We start from the raw sequence: 22,171 nt of genomic DNA on the forward strand, positions 1-22,171 counted from the left end.
CCCCCCCCCTTGTATTAGTTCTAAGGCGGCGTAACACAATAGTTCACTTTCATTTGCGTTCACTCTTACCTACCAAGCGGTGGATATAATTTTCCAAAACTATATTAGTCTATGGTTTTCTGAAAGTTTACAATATTTTTAGGTAGGAGGTAAAAAAAAATCTATCGGAAGAAGAAAACATATTTTAAATAGAGAGTTTGACTAGTGATAATAGTGGGTAAATTATAATTTATTAATAATCATTCATAGATCATAGATATTCAGAGTCTCGCAAATATTTTTGTTTATTACCACAATACTCTATCTTTTATCTATTGTTTGAAAAAAGAAAACAAAGAACTGTCAGAATTCAGTCTGACAATTGATATCGTTGAGGTCGATCGATATTTGTCATTGTGCGGTGCGCTTTAAGATCTAAATCATTAAACAATGCCGAGAAGCAGAGATTTCCCTGAATTGGAACGGGTAAGCGAAAAAACTTTTCTAATAATTAATTGCATACATTTATTTTGATTCTTACATTAATACACAAGTATTTTTTTGACGATTTTGTATTTTTCTAAGATTGTAAAAGACATTTCGAAGTAAATTAGTAAAATTATTTAGAATGTCATCTTCTGTAGCATAACAGTGTTCCGTAACTTAGTTAGCGTAAATATTTGAAATATGAAATTCATATTTGAAATTGGTCTCCCGTTAAGTAAAAAATACCACGCATAACTAAATTTGTATTTTTCCTTATTTTCAGAGCATTGCCGATGAAGTGCAAGGACGGGGAAGAGCGCCGTCCAGAGACGTGGTGGTGCCGGCTGTGTTGGTGAATGACCAGCCCCACGCAGACGAGCCCCTCGCAGACGAGCCCCTCGCAGACCAGCACCTCCCAGAGTCGCCATCGGTACACAGCTATTTTGTATATGTTTTCTAATATATTTAAGTAGGTTTTTTAACAACATTAGGATTGTTGTTTATTAAACATTTTCTGCTCCATTTTTGGCACGATTTAATATCTATATTTTGTGACGGTGCTTGTGATTTTGTTTCTGTATAATATCATTCAAACTTAAACCGTATTATTGTAGTACTATAATTTTTTCACAGCTAAAAATGTATTTTTCTTTATTTTCAGAGCCCTGTGGCAGATATAATCCGTTTTTGGGAAGGATTAGGGGCCAGCGAGGTGGTGGCGCTGATGAGGCGACACCAACCGGCATTGCCAGAGATGGCTCAAGGGGAAGTATTGCCCCCCCCGCGGTATAATAATGTCCAAATACAACCCGAAGAGCCGCAGCCATTGGTGGCGAGGGTAAGCAATTTTTTAAAATTAAATATATTTAAGTAGTTTTTTTGAAGTTATACTTCTTTAGGCGTGTTTGGGAAAACAGATCAGAGTGTATTTTTGGCGTGTGACACGCCGACGTAACACATAATTTATTTTGTTTGTATGATAATTTATATTGCATTCGGGTTGCGTAATACTTTGAAATATTTATCGTTGTATTAGGCGGATTCAAATTTGTTTTTGTTGACTTTCCTAACGTTATTTTTATTCAAAATAAAATATTGAGCTGCCGTCTTGAAAGTTAAATCTGAATGAAAATGGTATCGATAAAAATTATCTATCACACGATAGCCGGGTATTTAATATCTATATTTTGATTAGATTTTAGAATGTGGTTTTGTCTCTGAATAACATTATTTAATTATTAAAGCCCCATCGCCATATTATTATCGTATGTGTAGTTTGCAATACTTTTCTATTATATATTGCCACATTTTTTAATAACTCTAGCACAGGCCGATGTACACATTCGTGTAAATAAATTGTACAATTGTCTGTATACTTTTACCTCTATACGAGTGCACTCGCAGAAACACTGTAAGCATTGCTATCGACTTAAATATAATCTGGACAGTATTTTGCTCAATTTAATTAAAACAGCATTTAAACAGTGTGCATTTGTTTACAGGCAGGTGTGTGTCGGTCAATACTAAAAAACTGACTCTTAATTATTTGATAATATCACTTACAACATGCTTTTCTTTGTTACAGAGAAGGGGACGGCCGCGGCTAGTGCCAAATGGCGAGCCGAGGAGGCCTAGGAGAAGACGGGTTCGGCTAGCGCCGGAGTTCACGGGAGTAAGTTATTATTTTAATTGTTTTTGATAATCATTGAGTGCATGGTTGTAATGACTAACAAAAATATTTGATACCTAGCCAATTTACGAGTATAAATCTTCGATCAGCATTGTCTTGCGGAGATGTTTCTGCCGACATTTCTGATTATCTTGTCAAATATAGTGGCACACGAGTAATAATTGAACCCTTCTCTGGAAAAATAGCATTATCCTTATTCTTAATTTTGAGATATTAATGATTTAAACTACCATACTCCTAATGTCATCTGTTGTCGAGATTAGTCATCAATAATTAGGAATCAATAATTAATTGTGCGTTGTGCTGTTGTATACATTCTTTAGAGTTTTAAAGCAAAAAGTCTAATGTTTCTATTTCTTTTTTTTTTCAGGTATATGAAACCCGTGGGTGGGTAAAGTATAATCGGGCGGAGGTAATAATTATCTCCTCCGACTCGGACTAAATTGTCCTGAACCTGCCAATACCATACCGTACTACGCTAATATGTAAGACGAGAATGAAGACTTTAAAGAATTTACAAGACTACTTAGTTATTATTATATTGTTAATGTTTAAAAAGTTATCAAACACTTGAATTTGTAATTTTAGGAGTTTTTTGATTAGCAATACTATTCTTGTCATAATTTAAGATATAATATTTAAAAACTTACAATTTACTACTGGGTACTTACTATTCACGTGATATTAATATAGTTTTATAGTCAATTTTGAATTACCTTGCCATTTAATATGTGATAAAATCTTGACTGTGGATAGTAGATAAATATATAGTATGAAACTTATTTGCTGTGATCGAATGTCTCGTTTTAGTAGACATTGATATTGTTGTTGTATTAAAAAATTTAATAAACTTTTGCAATTATTTTCTGCCTTTTTATTTCACATTCCATTTCCCTTTTGATATACATATTCTTTAAATATCGACTGTCAATTGTGGCGTCTGATTATAAAAACCGATAATTCAATAACAGATATTCACGATTCTTTGTTATCGTAATGAATTTTTGGGTCTCCGCTGTGTGTTCTTCCTCTATTGAGAATAGGCTCTGCAACGAGCCCAAAACGTCGGCAAAAGAAGGAGGACGAAAATGATGTTTTTTTGCGTCAAGTGTAACTGATTGGTTTTAACATTAGTTTTTTCTTTTATTTTCAAACTAGGACAGTATGTCCATTTCTATTAACTGATGAAGGTCTTTCTGCAATAAATACATGACAAGATTATTTATATCATTTTAAATAATTGGTTTCTATAAATCGTTTTTAAATATTTTTTTCATAATGTGAGTTTGCACATGTTTTGTTAGGTTTTAATCGATATGACGTGTGATTTATCAGTTTTTGTTATTAGACGCCTGATTTCTTGATGAAAAAACATTGTAGTAATTGAAATAAAACACAATATTCAAACCATACAATTTAACATAAACGAGACCGGTCATCATGATTATTAAATTATGGGAAATCAGTATCACATAATATTATTGTGATTTATTTTAATTACTAAGTATACAATATTCACCAAAATCTACACAAATACATCATTACATGACAAGAATCCACAGAGCACTGAAGGCCGGTTCAAACTGGTCAAGTAATTTAGTAACTAAACTAAATTTAGTAAAATCATTTAGTCGAGTCGATCCATTTTTTCGGTCGAGTAGCGAATATGAGACAAGCCTGAACACGTTATCTTTAGTCAAGTTCATTAATTGTCGTAGAATTTCTTCCTCCCATTCTTCTAATATATGAAGTTATTAACTATTTTTTTTTTTAATTATACCAATTTCAATAATAAGAATACTTTGTGAGTTATTCGTTGAATTCATTATTTATTTTTGCTTTGTTCATTTTGACACGTCACTCACTGATGTTTTGTGTTCGGACACTTTTCAGTTAGTAAATAATTTAGTGGTAACTGAATCACTAGCCACTCGACTAAATTACTCGACCAGTCTGAACCAGCCTTGAGAGCCTATTTAAAAAGATTCAAACTGAGATGATGACTGCTCTCCATGTGTGAACACTTCTTAATTAGGGTGGCATGTCATTAACGATTGCCCGATATTAAAAAGGGCTCTTAGAGCCTTTCATAAACCTCACGATACTAAATAACAAAATATCGAATACTGGCAGGCATGCACACACAGTTTCCTAGAGTCTGGAACAAAAGACTACAAAAAATGTTGGTGAATTTTTCTTCTTCGTCAGGTCTCATGACTGAGAGTCATGTTCCAGAAGATTTGGCTGTCGAGGAATCTTAGTTGCAGGGTAAGTATCATCACTCAACCTTTGGCGGGTTTTGGCCTCCTTCAAAAACTTCCTCCATCCTGGACGATCACGCGCCGACACCTCTCCATTTGTGGTGGCCGTATTTTCCTTTTATTGATAAACATTATATTCGTCTTATAAATTGAAATAACATTTATTAAGTTATTTCAATTTATCTCAAAATTGCATAAACCGTTTTAGCCGCTTTTGAAAGTAAGCGCTTCATATCTGAGAAAGTTAGTTTTGCATCTTCTCCGTACGAGTTTACTTTTTGGAGCACACTGTTAGTTTTTGATTCCAGTTCCTCGGTGTCTTTTTCTGTATCGTCAGCAAAGGCTTGTATATGTGTATTGTGTGGTAAGATTATTCTGTCAAAAGCAGTCTTTCTCAAAGTGGGAGATAACGCCCCCTTTTGGGCGCTGGAGGCTTTCAGGGGAGCAGTAGAAGGTTCAATGAAAATTAGGGGGCGTTAAGGAAATCTAGAGAGGCGACGGCAGAAAAATTTTATGTATAAAAATCCGACGGAATCTAAACGACACCACTTGAGATGCGATAAATTAGTGTTGCTTACGCATGTAATAATGTGGATGCAGCTTTATATTTCATGTAGGTACGTAGTCCATGGTTTTTCATACAAAAATTTTCGGTCGTCGCGGCGATCCCATCCCTATCCGAAGATTCATCCTTCACGTTAGATAAGTTTTATATTCAAAGCCTTCTTTTTAAAAATACTTCTAAATATGATTAAGTATGAGTTTTATTTCCTCTCATTGAAACATTTTTTGATCTCAGAAATAGGATATGAGTCACACCCTATCTATCCTATCCATATAATAATGCATGTTTAAAAATTATATTTGCAATAACTGTTTTTAAGATACGCAACAGATGGTAATGTAAAAAGGTAAGTTGAAAAATATATGTTGAGGGGCACTCTTAGACTATAGATACATCTAGGGGGCACTAGATTTTTTTAAATCTCAATGTGGGTGGTGGTCAAAATAAGTTTGAGAACCTGTGGTTTATAGCAGTGCTCTGCAACCTTTTCTCACCCACGGCGCACCAAAGGTCTTCCCAGAATTCCGCGGCGCACCACACGTAAAACAATTTATACACCAAAACATGAACCCCACACCCTGAAGGGTGACCCCAGACCAGGATCTTTGGTGCCCCCCCTACCTATCGCTAAGCTCAAAGACAGTCTGATACTCTGAAATAGCGTTTTTTCAAATGGTATTTATTGTATGTTTTGCGATTTTTTGTATTTATTAATACATTCACTTGAATTTGATGGTTTGTTGTCGGTTTAATTATTAAAATTAATCCATTTATTATTAATTAATTAATTTAAAATCAACTTAATTATTATTAACTAATTATTTAACATAAACTTAATTATTTCTAATTAGTTATGCAGACGAGATCGAGAGGGTCCCGGGGCAACAAAGCGTTGCAGAGGCGACTCCCGGAACCCACAAAACAGACTGATCTTGGCCTTTTTATCCGTTAGGGGTGGTCGTATTTCTTACCAATTCACACCGATCACCGATACCGCCATATGCTACACATTTATATAAGGTTGACGGATGTCAGTCTATCAACCAAACATATAGCGATATCGATGTACATAATATGATTAATATTAATATTACTTTAATTACATTAATTCCTTAATTACTATATACCACTAACGCCCATCTATACATCTCGCTTTATTATTTGACTAACCCATTGCATATCTATATTAAATTTACCTATTATATTACAATTTACATTACACATTACAATTACAAATCAAATCATATCTTACATTTAATCTAACTTAATTAACCCTTTAACTAAACATGTATTTAATCTAAATTTAATCCTATTACCTTATATTTACATGGTCTGCGACCGACTTATCTCTTCCACAGTTCACTCTGAGAAGTGGTGGGACTTGCCAGAGCAAACTGCGGGACTTCTACATGTATTAAAATTGTTCTGCTTTGTCGAGGGTCGTAATTATCTAACCGGTGGCGCATTGACTACCAGGATCAGACCGAGCGGTTGGGAGGCACTACTCCTTATGGGAGCGCCCCCCACAGGGGCGGAAAATTAAGTGTGCGTCATTAGCATAGTGGTCTATATGCGTGGGCGCGAAACCCGAGAGATGCAGCTTGGATTCCTGCGGGGTCTTATTTTTTTCAAAAAGATTTTTTCTGTTGGTTATAATATAATTTCTCAGAAGTGTTTTCAAAATTGTGTATGTTCAATTAATTAGAAGCCGAATTGTTTAAAGATTGCCAACATTAAGTACACATAACACAATGTCAAATATCACACGAATTATATATACCTATTGTAGTAGACTGTGCAGGATAGATCAACTTAACACGTCACATACACAAGCAACCTGCTCCGCTGACCGCTACACATGACTATTCACTATTGCACTATGAGGCAGGGCAGGGGGAATGCACTCGCACTACAACAGTACAACGAATGAACTTCACTTTGTTGCACAGCAGTGTTGCCATATTTTGAAAGTGGAGTTATAGTACAGTGACTTCAAAATTATAGTATTTCGGCAAAAAATATAGTACGCGTTAAGTGACCAATAATTTTCTGCATTTTCAAAAAATTAAACGTGGGGTAATTAACGTCTTGTTTTTGTTTTTTTTAGACAAAATATCCATGAAGGGTAATTTATTAACGTCTCGTTTTTTAGACAAAATTAAAATGTTAAGTCAGTGGTTTCCAAACTTTATGTTACTCCGCTTCCCTTTTAAAAAAATCAATCTAGGCGCCCCCCCCCCCCTTATTTCATTAAATAATACAGACACATTTTAAATAGTCAACAATGTACCTACTTGCAAATACAAAAATGAAAAAAAAATAAACAAGGTTTTACTAATAATATTACATTATTTTTTGACGAATGCGCTTGTTTATTTGCACAATCAATTTCAATAGTAGTCAATCCAAATTCATCTTATTCATTGACAAATGGATTCTATCATGGACCCCACATCCTGAAGCAGACCCCCCGGTCAGGATTTTTCAACCACATATTTAAAATATTTAATAGTTCCGAAACAAAGCAGCGCCATAGGCGACTTTATTTACTTTTAATAAAATAATGTGAAAAGTACATTAGCAAACTAACCAAGAACTCAGTATATAGATTTTTGTTTGCTTCAATATATCTGGCGTAGAAATCATTTAAAAGTGGAGACATGACGAACTTTTTTTTTTGTCATTTGATTTCCGAAGCTCCATTTTGTTATGAATGCCTTCACTTTGTCGTTTTAAATCAGTGAATGCATTAGTGGTCCTTGGATTGATTTACTCACTCATTTTTTTTTTTAATTTCAACCAAATAGACAAGTTTAACAACAAAATTATTGTTCCTAAACAAATTTGCCTCAAATTTCAACATAATGATTAATTTGACCCTTTTATTTCATTTTTTACGAGATAGCCATTGCGCTTCACATTAGTATAGAAGTGAGGGATTATAAAATTAGTCTCCATATTTGCAGAAAGGTTTGCAAACAACCTTTTATAGGACTGTTTTTTTGTGTAGTTTATATCTAGCGGCCGTTTTATGAACTATGCATTTGCAAACTGCAAACCTGTGGTACATTAATTGTGTTAAACTTTTCGCGCCTCTCTTTGCAACACTCTGCTCCTCCCAGTTTGGAAATCGCTGTTTTAAGTAATTAACGTCACCTTTTTTTAGACATGTGGATTATTTTTTCTTTCTTCTCATGGATTAGTTTGGCGTTGTTTTGCTTCTATTGGCAATTTTTTTTCCGATTTCTCAAAATTATAGTATTTTGGGCGTACTTTACCTGTTTCATATCGTAAATAGTACGCAGACGAAAATTATAGTACGGTTGGCAACACTGTCCGGCATGCATTAACTCAAATGCTCTTAATTATCAAAACAAACACCCAAAACCTAATATCATAAATTCATAAATACCACAGGCAAAGTAATCGCTTTTTGTCGCTACGTATTTTTATTGTTTTTTGCAATTTGAGCTTTAAAAATCAAGAGTGCGTACAGCGTACTGCTTATAGACAGCGATAAATATTGTAAATCACAAGAGCCGAAATAAGTCGGTATGATGGAAGGAATAATTGTGTTGTGCCTAATAAAATAATTAATTTTAGTTGCATGACTAAATTAAGGTCAATATATTTTATAAAGTCTCTTTTTCTGTTCATCTCATTTAGCTGGTCGCCACACCGGGCCCCCAGGCTAGAGCTCCATCAGCCCCCCCCCCCCCCTTGTGGGGGCCATGGTTATACGTATTTGTTTACACTGAACTAAGACTACAATTTACAGATGTTGGTTAGTTTTTAAAATTCAATTAAACCCTGGGAACCCAAGCCATAATGTGCATCTGTCTATAAAATATTTAAAATTATGCCATTAAATCATACATCATTTTAGATATTTAATAGAGAGAATAATATTTTTAACTACTATTATTTGGTTTAGGCAGGGTTTAATGAATTATACAAAACTAACCAACAACATGTGTAATATGTATTCTTAGTTCAATGAAAACAAATAAGTATGAATGAAAAAGTGCAATATATAAACATATTATATTCTATTAAAATGTCAGTGGTAGCAATCGGCGATTGCCAGCTGTTCTGCTAGGGCTATCAATCTGAAGTGGTGTCAGACGATATTGTGAAGGCCATCCTGAATAGACTTCGCACATGACCCAAAATTTAGATTGGCAGTGACGACTTGCAAATCGTAAAACTGACAAATCAGCGAAATGTCAAACGTTCTGAGGTAAATGTAAATCCATCCCGAAGGGAAAACTATGGCGCCGTCTATGCATACTTCACAATTATATTAATATCCAACACAGCCAAGCCGTCTGCAAGACCTAGCGAGACAAACTGGCGACCGCCAGCTGGCTCTGTTAGTAATTTATAATTACTTTCGACATGACTTAAGATGAAGCGTTTCTCCAAAGGTTATCAAAAAATGAAATGAAACATTTTGTTTTAATATTGTATCACCTTTCAGGGGTGGTCAGCGATGATTATTTATTTTAATTATACTTATATAATAAATGTTCGAATTTTTTATATTTGAGACTTGCAATTTTATTATTGCTAATAATAATAATATAGCAACATAAGTATGTAGATAATTATAAAAATATTTAAATACAGGCACAATAATTCTGCCAACCGAAATGTACCTACGTTCATACACACATGCTATTGTCATGTCATGTCAATCCAATTCCACCATCACAAGTTTTATTCGAATAATAATTTGAAATTCCAGTACTACTTATAAGACGTAATGCATGTAGGTATACAATTGCATTTGCCGAGTTATTATGACGTTTAATTAAAGAAACACAATATTGTAATATATGCCTGCATTCTTTCTTTGGAAAAGTAGAAACTTCTCGGATACCTACATAAAATTAAAATAATATTATCTTAAGAATATTAGTTTTATATGAAGAACGTTTTAAATCGTAATATAATATTTTAAAATATATTATTATAATCCATATGTACACTTAACTTTTTAGTACTAAATACATATTATATAAATATTTGTTTATTGTTAATTTTATATTGAATTTTATTTAATTTAAAAGTATAATTAATATATATTATCATGATAGTACGCAACTATGTAGTATTAAGAAGCTTAAGTGATTTAACAAAGCTATGTAAGTATTGCTTACAAAACATAAAACATTTAAATGTAAAACTTTTTTTTTATTTTCTTACAAAAACCAAATGTGAGTGGTGTTATAATGTGCCATTAGTTTAAAGCGTATATTATTTTCGTAATTCTTTTTATTTTTAATACCAGCTGCCATGTAATGTATATCGTAAAAACAATTATTTTATAAATTTATTTTATTACCTAGTTATTTTTCATAAAAAAATCATTTGCCATAATATAGTCATATCTCATGTGTCCATATCAAAAAAAAAATATTCAGGTTAAAAATATCTTTTACACTGACTGAAATATATAATGACTATAAGTGTATTATATATTGAAAAATATGTGTTAACCGGTTCTATGCCTTCAGCCAATGACATTAATATGGACGAATCATCTGGAAAATAAGATGACACTCACTTTGTGTCGGGTCTGCCGGATGAGGAAATTCATATTTTAATATCGGTATCCTTCGCTCAAATGAACATTCCGCTTGCAAGCGGTCTGGCGACACCGCTGGGTCTGCCCATAGAAAATATCGGACTAGTTGCCGTTTGCGCCCGACACGTTTTGACTCCGCCGTTATTATTGTGTTACAAAATGCCAATGTTCCTAGTTAAAAATTGTAAAAAAAATTCTACTTAACACTCCAAGAAAGATGGGATAACTTTTCATGTGTAAGTATTATTTATTAGTGATAAAATGCCGTTTTAAGATATTGATGAATGTTTATTCGATGCAATTAAATGACAGAACAATTGGACAGAAATGGTCGAACTTTTTTACGCATCGCTGCGATGATTTCTCCGTTCCTATAAGGGCTCAACGCACAAGAAACGGTGATTTATAAAATTGGTCCGTATTGTAATGACAGTTGGTAAGATATATATTCGTTCAGATTTTTCAAACACGGTAGTATTGTTTGCACCTTACTTTAGGAACTTGCTTGCAGGAACGGACTGGTAATATTATTTTTAATTTATTATATGTAATTAAACATATTTTGTGAAAACGTTTGTTTAATTTAAAATATTTTTTGTCGTGAAATCGATAAATGTATTGGGAAGTATATATTTTTATAATTGAATCGCTGCAAATTAAAAAGTGAAATAATCAAGGGAGAATATTAGTATTATGTCAATGGATTTAGCGTTTTTATTGTCATTATTATCTCTCATTGAATTTTAGAGTTCCTCGCGAAGCAGAAAGGCGATTACATTGGACATATATACTTAGAGTATTAAGATGCGATCCATGTTGGACACCATCGGATGAATGTGTAATTTGTTCCGATCATTTTGATAGAAAACATTTCATCACGACAAGGAATGGACTTCGTCGATTAACAAATTCTTTAGTGGTGATTATAAGATTGCATACAAATATCCAATTAATATTATAAAGAAATTTATTATATATAAATGCCATCATAAATTTATATAGTTAATATTATAATATTATATATTATTATTAAATTCTACAAAATATTGAAATACATATTATCGAATAAATTTTGGCTGGTGATTACGCGAACAATAATTGATCAATATAATATATAATATATGTATATTAAAATCATCAGACTTTTTCAGATAAAGGTATGTAATCACTTCCGTCGCGGCGGTTATGCCAAATTAAGAATTTCTGATGATTATCGAATTGACGAACACAGGGCAGCTAGTTTAATATTAAGTACCTAGGTACTTATTCATTTTGTAAAATGGAGTTCTGCCAAGTAAATACTGACTGAATCATTAAATAATTTTATTGTTGTTTTAGTATATTGATATACAATTGAAAACACCATTATTGGAATTCGATAACGATGACGATTCACAAAATAGTGACTGTATTGAAAATCAAGCTAATGTTAGCGAAGTCGACCCTCCGATTGAATACCAGTGTGAATATGGATGATATGGATATCGGAGAAGACGGAATCACGGATCAACTTTCTGGATGATACTGGTATCGCATGTTTGAAAATAAATGTGCGAAGGTACATACGTCAAACATACAATAATAAAATATTTTTATAACTTGTTTTTATCTCGAATAAATGGCGTTCAACAACAATTTAATTGTGTTAGAGTATTTCTTTTTTTTATTATATTTATCTACCTCCGTTCTCTTATATTATCATAGGTACCTACTTACTTTTGTATTCATACTTCGAAACTGTGTTATTAATTGATAAAAGGCATCTATTTGTTATACACTGCGCAACAAAAAGAATAATAATATAAATGACGAGTTACAAAAATATTTAAAGTTATTAATTAAGGGCAAAATTCTCAGTTTGCGTCTGGATGCGTTTGACTGACTTGCGTCGAATCTCTGAGAAGTTGTAAGTAACCGAAAATCTGCTTCTAACGCGATGACATTAATACGCCATTACAATAAAGGCTATATTACTATAAATTCTCGAAGCGTGATATCGTATAATGGAAATGCAACGTCATATGGTCACGTGACGTCTACCTATGCATCTGTGAATGACTTTCATGCCCTATTTCTCGTGCTCGCCGATATGAAATGAGTTGTCCATTTAATATGTCATTGCCTTCAGCGAGTTATCCCGCTCTATGCGGCCGTGATCGACAGGCTGCACATACAAATTTTGCCAGTTATCATGCCCGACTTTAAACTCAAATTACTAGCCACTGTCGATTGATTTGCATAATCTAAAAAGAATAAACACGCAATGACATCTGTTTCAATAATAATGAAATACTAAGCCACAAATTATCGGTATTATAACGATAGTAGTAAGAGCGAAGCTCTACAGTAACATTCAACGTGTATCGTTAAAAATCTGCAGTCTGTCAGATACTGCCGTAGTAATATCGTAAGGCTTAGAGAATATTAAGTTAAAAACATCATTCAATCAGCGTACATAAACCATTTGCACTGAAAAGCATGTTAAAAGTGGGTGGTAAGAAGCATTTGGAGATTGTCAAGGAAAATTTAAAGTTGGATAAATTGATTAGCAGAGAGATGATTAGGAAAGTAATATAGGAAAAACAAGACGTTTTATGTAATGAAATCAGTCAAGCGTCACACTTAATCATTGTTGTTGATTGAAAAATTAAAATGCACCACAGGTATAAAAAAAAATCATTTATTTGTATATTATTTGATAACACATTCTTCATAATGATATTTAAGCAAGAACATACGCTTAGGATACCACTGTTTTATTAAAAAATAAAGTAAAATCTCAATCAATCGACTCAGCAATAGCAACGCACGCAAGATGCAGCGCAATTCAAAGTATTGTATTTACAAATAATAAGTAAGCTACATAATGCAAAATGTTGGTGTGCCTATTAAAAAATACAGCATGTTAACATGAATTATAAGCATGGATTTCACTTAGTTACATTGACAGACAGTTCTAAAATATTTATTCTATTACAATTTTTTTCTATGTAACTAAACCAAAGAAATTTAATAAAAACTAGTGCCCAGGTGCCAATTCAATATAAATTATAAATTATAGTGTTATGCAATAGTGGTGGAGAAGACATTTTGCCAAAAATTATTAAGTAAATATCTTTGAGGATTAAAAATTTTGATAATTTCATTTAGTTTTTTTTTTTTGCATAATTCCCATTTGTAAGAGATATTCCGTGGCACAGTTATATAACATTTTTGAGAGGACGTTATTGAAAATATATATCCATACTAGCTGAAGTATGCGGCTTTGTACTAGACCATAGTTTCTTAAGGTGAAGCCTTTACTGAGCCGTTTTTAAGCCTAGCGGAAAAATACGAAGCTTGCAATTTGAGATTTTTATTTGATAATTTACAATTTCAACTGTATTAATTAATAAATATGTATCTGAAAACATTAAAAAGAAAAATATTTTTTATATTGAGTCAAAGATAAACTTACAATTGTAAAAAATGTAATAACATGTGAATTTGTTGAATCGGACCGCACCCTACTATAACATAAATTTTATGGTCATATTTATTATTAAAATTTAGTTTATTAAGTTTTCTAAGCATCACCTAAGAGATTTTTGACTAATTCCTAGTTTTAATATTTTTTATATCTATTTAAAAAAACATAAATTTTTATAAAAAATATAAATATGTATAACTTGAAATCCTTTTTATTTATGTATGGTCCCAATATTGAAGCTTGATTTGATATAAATAAAAAAGGATTTCAAGTTATACACATTTATATTTTTTGTAAAAATCGATGTTTTTTAAAATAGATATAAAAACTATTAAAACTATGAATTAGTCAAAAATTTCTTAGGTGATGCTTAGAAAACTTAATAAACTAAATTTTAATAATAAATATGACCATAAAATAGATGTATTAATAGGGTGCGATCCGATTCAACAAATTCACATTTTTTACAATTGTAAGTTTATCTTTGACTTAAAATATTTTTTTTTTCTTTTTAATGTTTTCAGATACATATTTATCAATTAATATAGTTGAAATTGTAAATTATCAAAAAAAAATCTCAAATTGCAAGCTTCGTATTTTAATAATAAAATAAATCGTAAGCGTAAATCGCAAAATATTTTTTGATTTTTTTGTGATCCGCGAATGTAAAAGGGTTAAGAAACATTGCACTAGACTTAGACCACCTCGTGATCGATATATATTTATCTCCTTAACACAACAAAAATAGTACTTAATTAGATTTTTGAACATCAAGATAAACTGTACAGGGACTATAATATTATGTCAAATGAAAATAATAATCTGACAACAGTAAAAGCAATACAAAAGAGCATTGAATTTAATTAAAATCATGCATCAAACTTGCAAACAGTATCTTAAATATGTTTCAAAATTGGAAGGAACAAATAAATATCAACATCCAAACATATTTTGACTTTTATGTACATATTACAAAATATTATCATTTCCTTTTGCTCTGCTGTAAAGTTGCAATCTCAATACATATATTGTAACATCATGTCAGTTGCAAATAAAATATTTCAGAAAAGATAGCCCTATCTATACCGTGATTATCATATAATGAAGTGACAACATCCAAAAATAGATACGTATAGCAAAATAATATGGTCAAAATCTATCAAAAAGTAAGTACATTATAATAATATATAGGATATTATCCTCATGTCTCTCTATGCAATCTAAGACAATATTATAATTATTGTATCCATAACTTCCAGAACCCGCCAAATGCAAAAATAATACCTATAGATAAATGCCTTTTAATGCCATTTTAAAATACAATACAATGAATAAAACATAATGGAATGTTACAACTGCTTACTGATGCCACGCTTGAGACACAAAAATGTCATTAAAAAATGAATCGCAGGCGTATGGCTATTTCAAAATGCGCGCTTCATATTATGTCATCAATAACATTTCCAACAATCGTTTGTTTCTGCATATTTCTGTCGATGGCAGTTGGTGACAGTAAAATTTATATAATATTTTCTTAAGAACTATCAGTCACTTGCATATGGTTTTTCGAGATGTTTCATTGACTACTATGTATAACACTTAATTTTATTATATCTCAATCGGGAAGACTTAAAATTTTTGTACTTCTAAAATCCCTGTCAAACTTAACATATTACACAAATGAATTTTAATCATTATATAATCTACTTACGATCTATTCTGTATAATAACTTTGTTTTTTCGTATAGATAATTAGTTACCATTGTACATTATAATTACATTACATTATAACTTGTAATTTTTGAAATTAAGTAGGTATAGTAACGATTTTAAAATAAATTTATTGAAAAAAATATTGTTGTTTTTCTACTCTATCATTCTAGTACTATCAGTTTTTTATACCATGTGCGATATTAATAAGATCATATTATGGACCTCCACAATGTAGAGGTTTGTATTGACAGATTTCTGTTTTTACAAGAAATGGATGTTAGCTACTTGCTCAACCTATTAGGTCCATACTCTGACTGCAAACACAAATTAAAAAACAATATGTAGGTATATTCTAGGATTCGAAATTTGTGATTATTTAAGAACGTTAAGTTGAATCCAATGTTGGGATAAGAACTAGATCTGAACATGTCAGTCAAAATGAAAATATGCACTAGGAACAGTGGCGGCTCTAGCATATTTTAGTAAGTGGGGTCACATGGCGTGAAATATCATATGAAATACATATTATATGTATACCTAATTAATGTCAATCAAAACGTATATTCTATTTTTATTAATATTTTGAATTCTAACATTAATTGTGTGTACTTAAGTGATTTATTTTGTATAGTAGCTGTTGCTTCAGATTCTATAAATAATTCAAAGAAAACATACCTTTTGTAGCTATTACTTCATCTTCATATGCCTCCTGTGTCCGAAAGAGTCTTATAATTAAATTCTACTCTTCTATTTTTTAGTTTGGCGAACCGGTCAATCACTTTGTTGTTGAAATCAGGAACGGACTTGATGAATTCGTCTTCTATTGATAACATGGAAAGCGCATTCAGCCGTTCCTCACCGATTGTATTTCTTGAAGATGTTTTTATACGTTTCAGCGTCGAAAAACACCTTTCTGATTCTGAAGTCGTCATTGGGATCGTGATAATAATTTCTAAAAGTTTGGTGACTTCAGTAAATATCTCTTTTACATTATTCTCGTCCAATGACGCTAAGAGAGAAGCGGCGGATTTTACATCACTAGTGAGTTCGTCATGTCCATACAGAATTTGTAATTCTGTTCTTAATTTATTTTTAAGTAGAAATGGATAATATTTAACCGCTATATCAAAATCTTTATCGGGAAATTTTTTTGAAAAATCTTTGAAAAATCTCACATCCACCAATCTTGCAGCGGTAAGATGGTCAGTATTCGAAAATCTATCGCTGACATGCACAACAATGACATCGCATGCTTCTTTCATCACGCGCTTCAAATCACTAGCGGAAAAATTTCTTTTACATGTTAAATCAGCGTAGAGGTCTCCCAATTCATCCGTTTTCTCTCTTATTTTTAATATGGCTGCTTTAAAGTGTGTTATAGCTAAGTTTGCTGAAATATTATCTATGGAAACTTTTTGAAGTTTTTGAAATAAAATGTCAACTTCCGGCATAACTTGCGCGAAAAATGAAAGAAGACAGCAGAATAACCTATCGTATAAAAGATTTAAGAGTCCACATGCTTCACTTAAAGTTACTGCATCCCACCCTGGATCTTCTTGAAATTTCAAAAAACACTCCCGCATCTCATTCAAATTTTCATAAACAGTGTTTATCATACGCCCAGAAAAATTCCACCTTGTTGCGCTAGGTCTTGGCATCCTCTGGTTCACAACATTGTCTAATAAACAGGTGCGTTTCGTGGACACTGAGAAAAATGATGAGAAGCCAGAAATATTACCGAAGAATATTTTTAGTTCCTTGTGTGTTTTCGAACACAGTTGCTGCATTACAAGGTTCAATTGATGAGCGTAGCAATGCACAAAATGTGCGTATGGGAAATCAACCTTAATCTGTGCCTGTACACCATTTAAATTTCCTTTCATTACTGCCGCCCCGTCATAAGTTTGAGCTATCAATTTCTCGCGATTGATTCCACATTCACTCAGTACTGACTTTATTTCTGCTGTCAGGCCACTGGCCGATTTATCCACTAGTTTAGAATACTGCACAAATCGTTCAGTAACAGTCCCAAGTTTAGTAATATACCTTAATATTATAACCAACTGTGCTTTACAAGAAACATCGGTTGTTTCATCCGCTTGGATTGAAACAAAATTCGTGGTAGATATCTCCTCTTTGAGGAGTTCTCTATATAAATCGTACATGCAGTCCAAAAGCTCATTTTGAATTGTTTTTGAAGTCCCTTTAAATGACGGCGAATTTTCGTAATAGTTTTTTAATATTACATCATCTTCACATAGTAACTGGAACACTGAGCGAAACACTCCCGGCTTCAAGGATTCGGAAGTCTCATCGCGGCCACGGATTCCAATTTCGCACGAACCACAAAGTCTTAACACAGAAATTATTTTTGAAAGTACATACTTATCTATTTTTGTCAACTTCTTGATTATGGCGTTGAATATTACGCCTATATACACTGTCTAATTTTTCAACAATATTTGATTTACCAAAAAGTTTTAATGTCACAGCATTTTTCATGTGAGACGACGAAGTTTCGTGTGAAGTTAGCCTCTCTGATAAATGTTTTAAATCTGAATAACCAGATTGAGCCCAAACAGTTTCACCACCAAAAATTAAACAGGGAAAACAAAATAGTCTTTTTAAGGATACACTTGCAGTCAACCACGTTTTTTTAGTAAACCATTCCGATTTAAATGTCAATTTTTTTTTTGGTTTCACTAGTTCATTCACAATAACTAAATCACTAGGTTGGTGAGCTCCTAATCGTTTCACTTCTAGTTTATCTTCAAATGTCAATGTACTGAACTTATATTTCAATAAATAATCCACCTCATTCATCATAGTACCTACGTAATATTATTTATCAAAATTATTTTAGTAACGTGAGATGAAAACTATCTACAAATTTCAAAAATCAAATCTTAATCAAACTTCACAATACTAATAGAGAGTATGTATTAACAATTATAATTTAAAACTTATTTAAATAGATGGATGACCGTTAATCACTGACGTCTGACTGGCAAACTAAAACAACTTGTGACAGGATATGCGCCGACCAACAAGATATTATAATAATAATAATATGTACGTCAACTTTTACCTAGGTACTAACATTTTTTATGTAGGAGTGGGTATTTCTAGTGGCGACCCCTAGCCAGCACCAATACATGTACAGCTAAACGTGCATATGACGTGCTTGATGCTCTACACAGTCTCATAATTGCATTGCTTGCATAAATATTTGTTTTGATTTGACGGGGTCCATTCCAGACGGTCCCGGCTACAAGGGAACTCGGAAAGTTCTCAGAACTGTGACCCGACATTATCGTTGTACGTACCTGCTACGTAGATAGACTGAAGCATTAACAGGGTTGCGCCACGAAACAAGAATTAGGGATGGGTAAACAGTGCAAATAAAATATATACTTAATTAATTTATACAAAATCAATGTATTATGGTAGGAACGTATAACATGAATATCAATTGAATATTGATTATAGAATGACGATGAGGGGACCGGGGTCTGTCCCCTAGGTACCCAAAAGAAGAGCCGCCCCTGACTAGGAAAACAATTATTTATAAATTACTAATTATAAAGGATAGAAGTAATGGACTGTAAAATTATCCCAAACCGATTATGAGTGGAGGACGTAGGCCATGGAAAAATTATCTGCATTTATTGCCATATTAAAACAAAATAGTAGAAGTGCGGTATCTTTACAATACAATCCACTGAAGCCGAGTTTTCAAAATATTCAATTATCAATAATTATTGTTGATTTTTTTACTGCAAAATGTGTAAAATGAAACATTATTAAAACTTATTAGTTGTTCAAGCAAGATCAGTTAGACTAAAAACACTTGTAGGGATGGAATGACATTCTCACGTATTCACATTTAGCATACCTTGGACTTTCAATATTATAGTCAAATTTCATTTGGAATACTTATGTACGAGGGTGGGTCAATAATTCCTTAGAAAAAAGCATTAAAACAGTTTTTATTTTTGTATTTTTTTTTTATTTCTCAACATAATCTCCTTGGGGCTCAATACACTTGGTTAGACGTTTCTCAATTTTTTTTAAACCGTCAGAAAAATAAGTTTTCGGAAGGTCCTCAAAATAAGCATTTGTCCGATCGATGACTTCTTCATTTGAAAAAAAACGTTGTCCACTTAGCCATTTTTTTAAGTTTGGGAAAAGGAAAAAGTCACTGGGGGCTAAATCTGGCGAATACGGTGGGTGGTCGACCAATTCGAACTTCAATTCTTCAATTTTAGCCATTTATCGTAAACATGTGTGAACACGGGCATTGTCCTGATGAAAGAGGATTTTTTTCCTGTTTAAATGAGGCCGTTTTTCTTCAATTTCGTTTTTTAGCTGGTCCAATAAAGATGCATAATAATCCCCTGTTATTGTTTTTCCTTTTTCCAAATAGTCAACGAAAATAATTCCACGTGCATCCCAAAATACAGTAGCCATAACCTTACCAGCTGATTTTACGGTTTTCGCCTTCTTTGGACATGGTTCGCCTTTCGCAATCCACTGCTTTGACTGTTCTTTCGTCTCGGGAGTATAGTGGTGTATCCATGTTTCATCTACAGTCACAAAGCGACGAAAAAAATCATCCGGATTGCGTTGCATGAGCGACAACAGGGCTTTAGAGGCCACCACCTTATTGCGTTTATTGTCGACTGTGAGCAAACGCGGCACCCATCTTGCAGAAACTTTTTTCATGCCCAATTTGTCATGTAAAATAGAAATGACGCTACTTTTTGAGATCCCTGTAACCTCAATTATCTCACTCAACTTTAATCTTCGGTCACTTAACACCATATCGTGGATTTTATTGATCATTTCTGGTGTAGTCACCTCTACAGGACGTCCTGAGCGTGGTTCATCCTTTGTTGATGTACGACCACGTTTAAATTCATTTAACCAGTTATAAATAGTTGCAAGTGAAGGAGCAGATATGCCGTGAACTAAATCCAACTCATTTTTTATTTCCTTTGCTGTTAACCCTTTTATATTAAAATGTTTAATAACAGCTCTAAACTAAATTTTCTCCATTTTCCATTTTTCCATTTTCCACAAGCAATTTTTTTTTTTAAATGTACGAGAAACACACAACAACCCGACCAATCTGATTGAAACTTCGCAGCATACTGAATCGGTAGTGCCGCTGCATGAAAACAAACCGCTTACAGTACTAGTCGCGCCACCTGTCGGCTTTTCTAGGGACTTATTGACCCACCCTCGTATTATCGCGGCCATAAGAAAATGCAAGTGTAAACACGTATTATCGTGCAAGTTGCAAGACTGCATGTTTGAATCTATTATTAGGTTCAGCGGCTTTTGCATGTTCATGCGACAGTTGCAAGTTGCACGATACTGAGCATGCGCAGTAAAAATATAGTGGCGAACTTGGCGGAATAAATATGAACTACACCGCACAGAACATGTTTTTGACGTTTACCGATTATCTATGAACCTGTCAAATAGCACCACACAATGATGGTATTTTTTAGAATTTTACGAACCGCTGCTGCTCCCCGGTGTCATCCTGAGTACTGCTGGAATAAACATTAGGCGTCGATGAAGTCGAGTTAACTCGATAACGTCTTCCATTTCTGGGCATTGTATAAACTCCTAGAATATAACAAAATGATTCATGTTTAAAAATAATTTAAAAGTTGGTATTTGACATTTAAAACATTTTTTAAAATACAATATTATCACAAATAATACATGCATGGGGGAATGGCAACATGAAAAAGTTCTCCTCAAGTTTCAATAAAAAGATACTGCACAAATATATTATCAACAGTGCTATGCTAGGGGCGGCAGGTTATATGAAAGTATGGTGAAGCAGGCAAGTATGGTGAAAAAGTATGGTGAGGCAGGCTGCTAATCAATTTGTGGCAAAATTTCCACGTTAACATTATGTTATATGAATACATTATAATGACCAAAGTAAATCCTGCGTGATGCCCTGATTTTTTTTTATCGGGTCGCTATTTCTCGTAAGTTGGCGGCTATTGTTGGCCTGCTTCATTCAGTTGCATGAGAAAGCCGATTGCTTGCCCTCTTTTTATTTAATATCTCTATGGTGCTATGCCATGAAGGCATTAGTGACAATTTGCAGCAATTTGAAATTTTTTTTATTGGTTTTTTCATATACTCATGGGTATTTTATTGTAAATTTGTCCCGTAATAAATTTTGCTGATGTACTTTTTTAAACTCATTTTCCCTGTAATGACCCTAACGCACTATTGGCTTAGCAACCTCGGTCGATCCACTACTGGATGAAGGCCTCTCCATAACCATCTCCACTCTTTTCGGTCCTTAGTTATTTGCTACCACGTACCAGGATGGGGCATATATATGTATCTCATAGACATCAAGAATAGAAGAGGGTATTTCTAACAT

The 22,171-nt window shown here is 32.9% G+C and overlaps 1 protein-coding gene across 1 annotated transcript; it reads left to right on the forward strand.

The window, feature by feature from the left end:
- Positions 1–336: 336 nt before the first annotated feature.
- LOC147080041 (uncharacterized) lies at positions 337–3,015 on the forward strand. Its single transcript, XM_085957283.1, has 5 exons — positions 337–465; positions 749–895; positions 1,127–1,303; positions 2,051–2,137; positions 2,526–3,015. The coding sequence occupies exons 1-5, from the start codon at positions 430–432 to the stop codon at positions 2,595–2,597; spliced, it is 519 nt and encodes a 172-aa protein (XP_085813409.1). The 5' UTR covers positions 337–429; the 3' UTR covers positions 2,598–3,015.
- Positions 3,016–22,171: the final 19,156 nt, after the last annotated feature.

Source organism: Rhyacophila brunnea, unplaced genomic scaffold (assembly GCF_057557595.1).
Source record: "Rhyacophila brunnea isolate RB1 unplaced genomic scaffold, BYU_Rbru_1.0 scaffold_1, whole genome shotgun sequence".
Classification (NCBI taxonomy): Eukaryota; Metazoa; Arthropoda; class Insecta; order Trichoptera; family Rhyacophilidae; genus Rhyacophila; species Rhyacophila brunnea.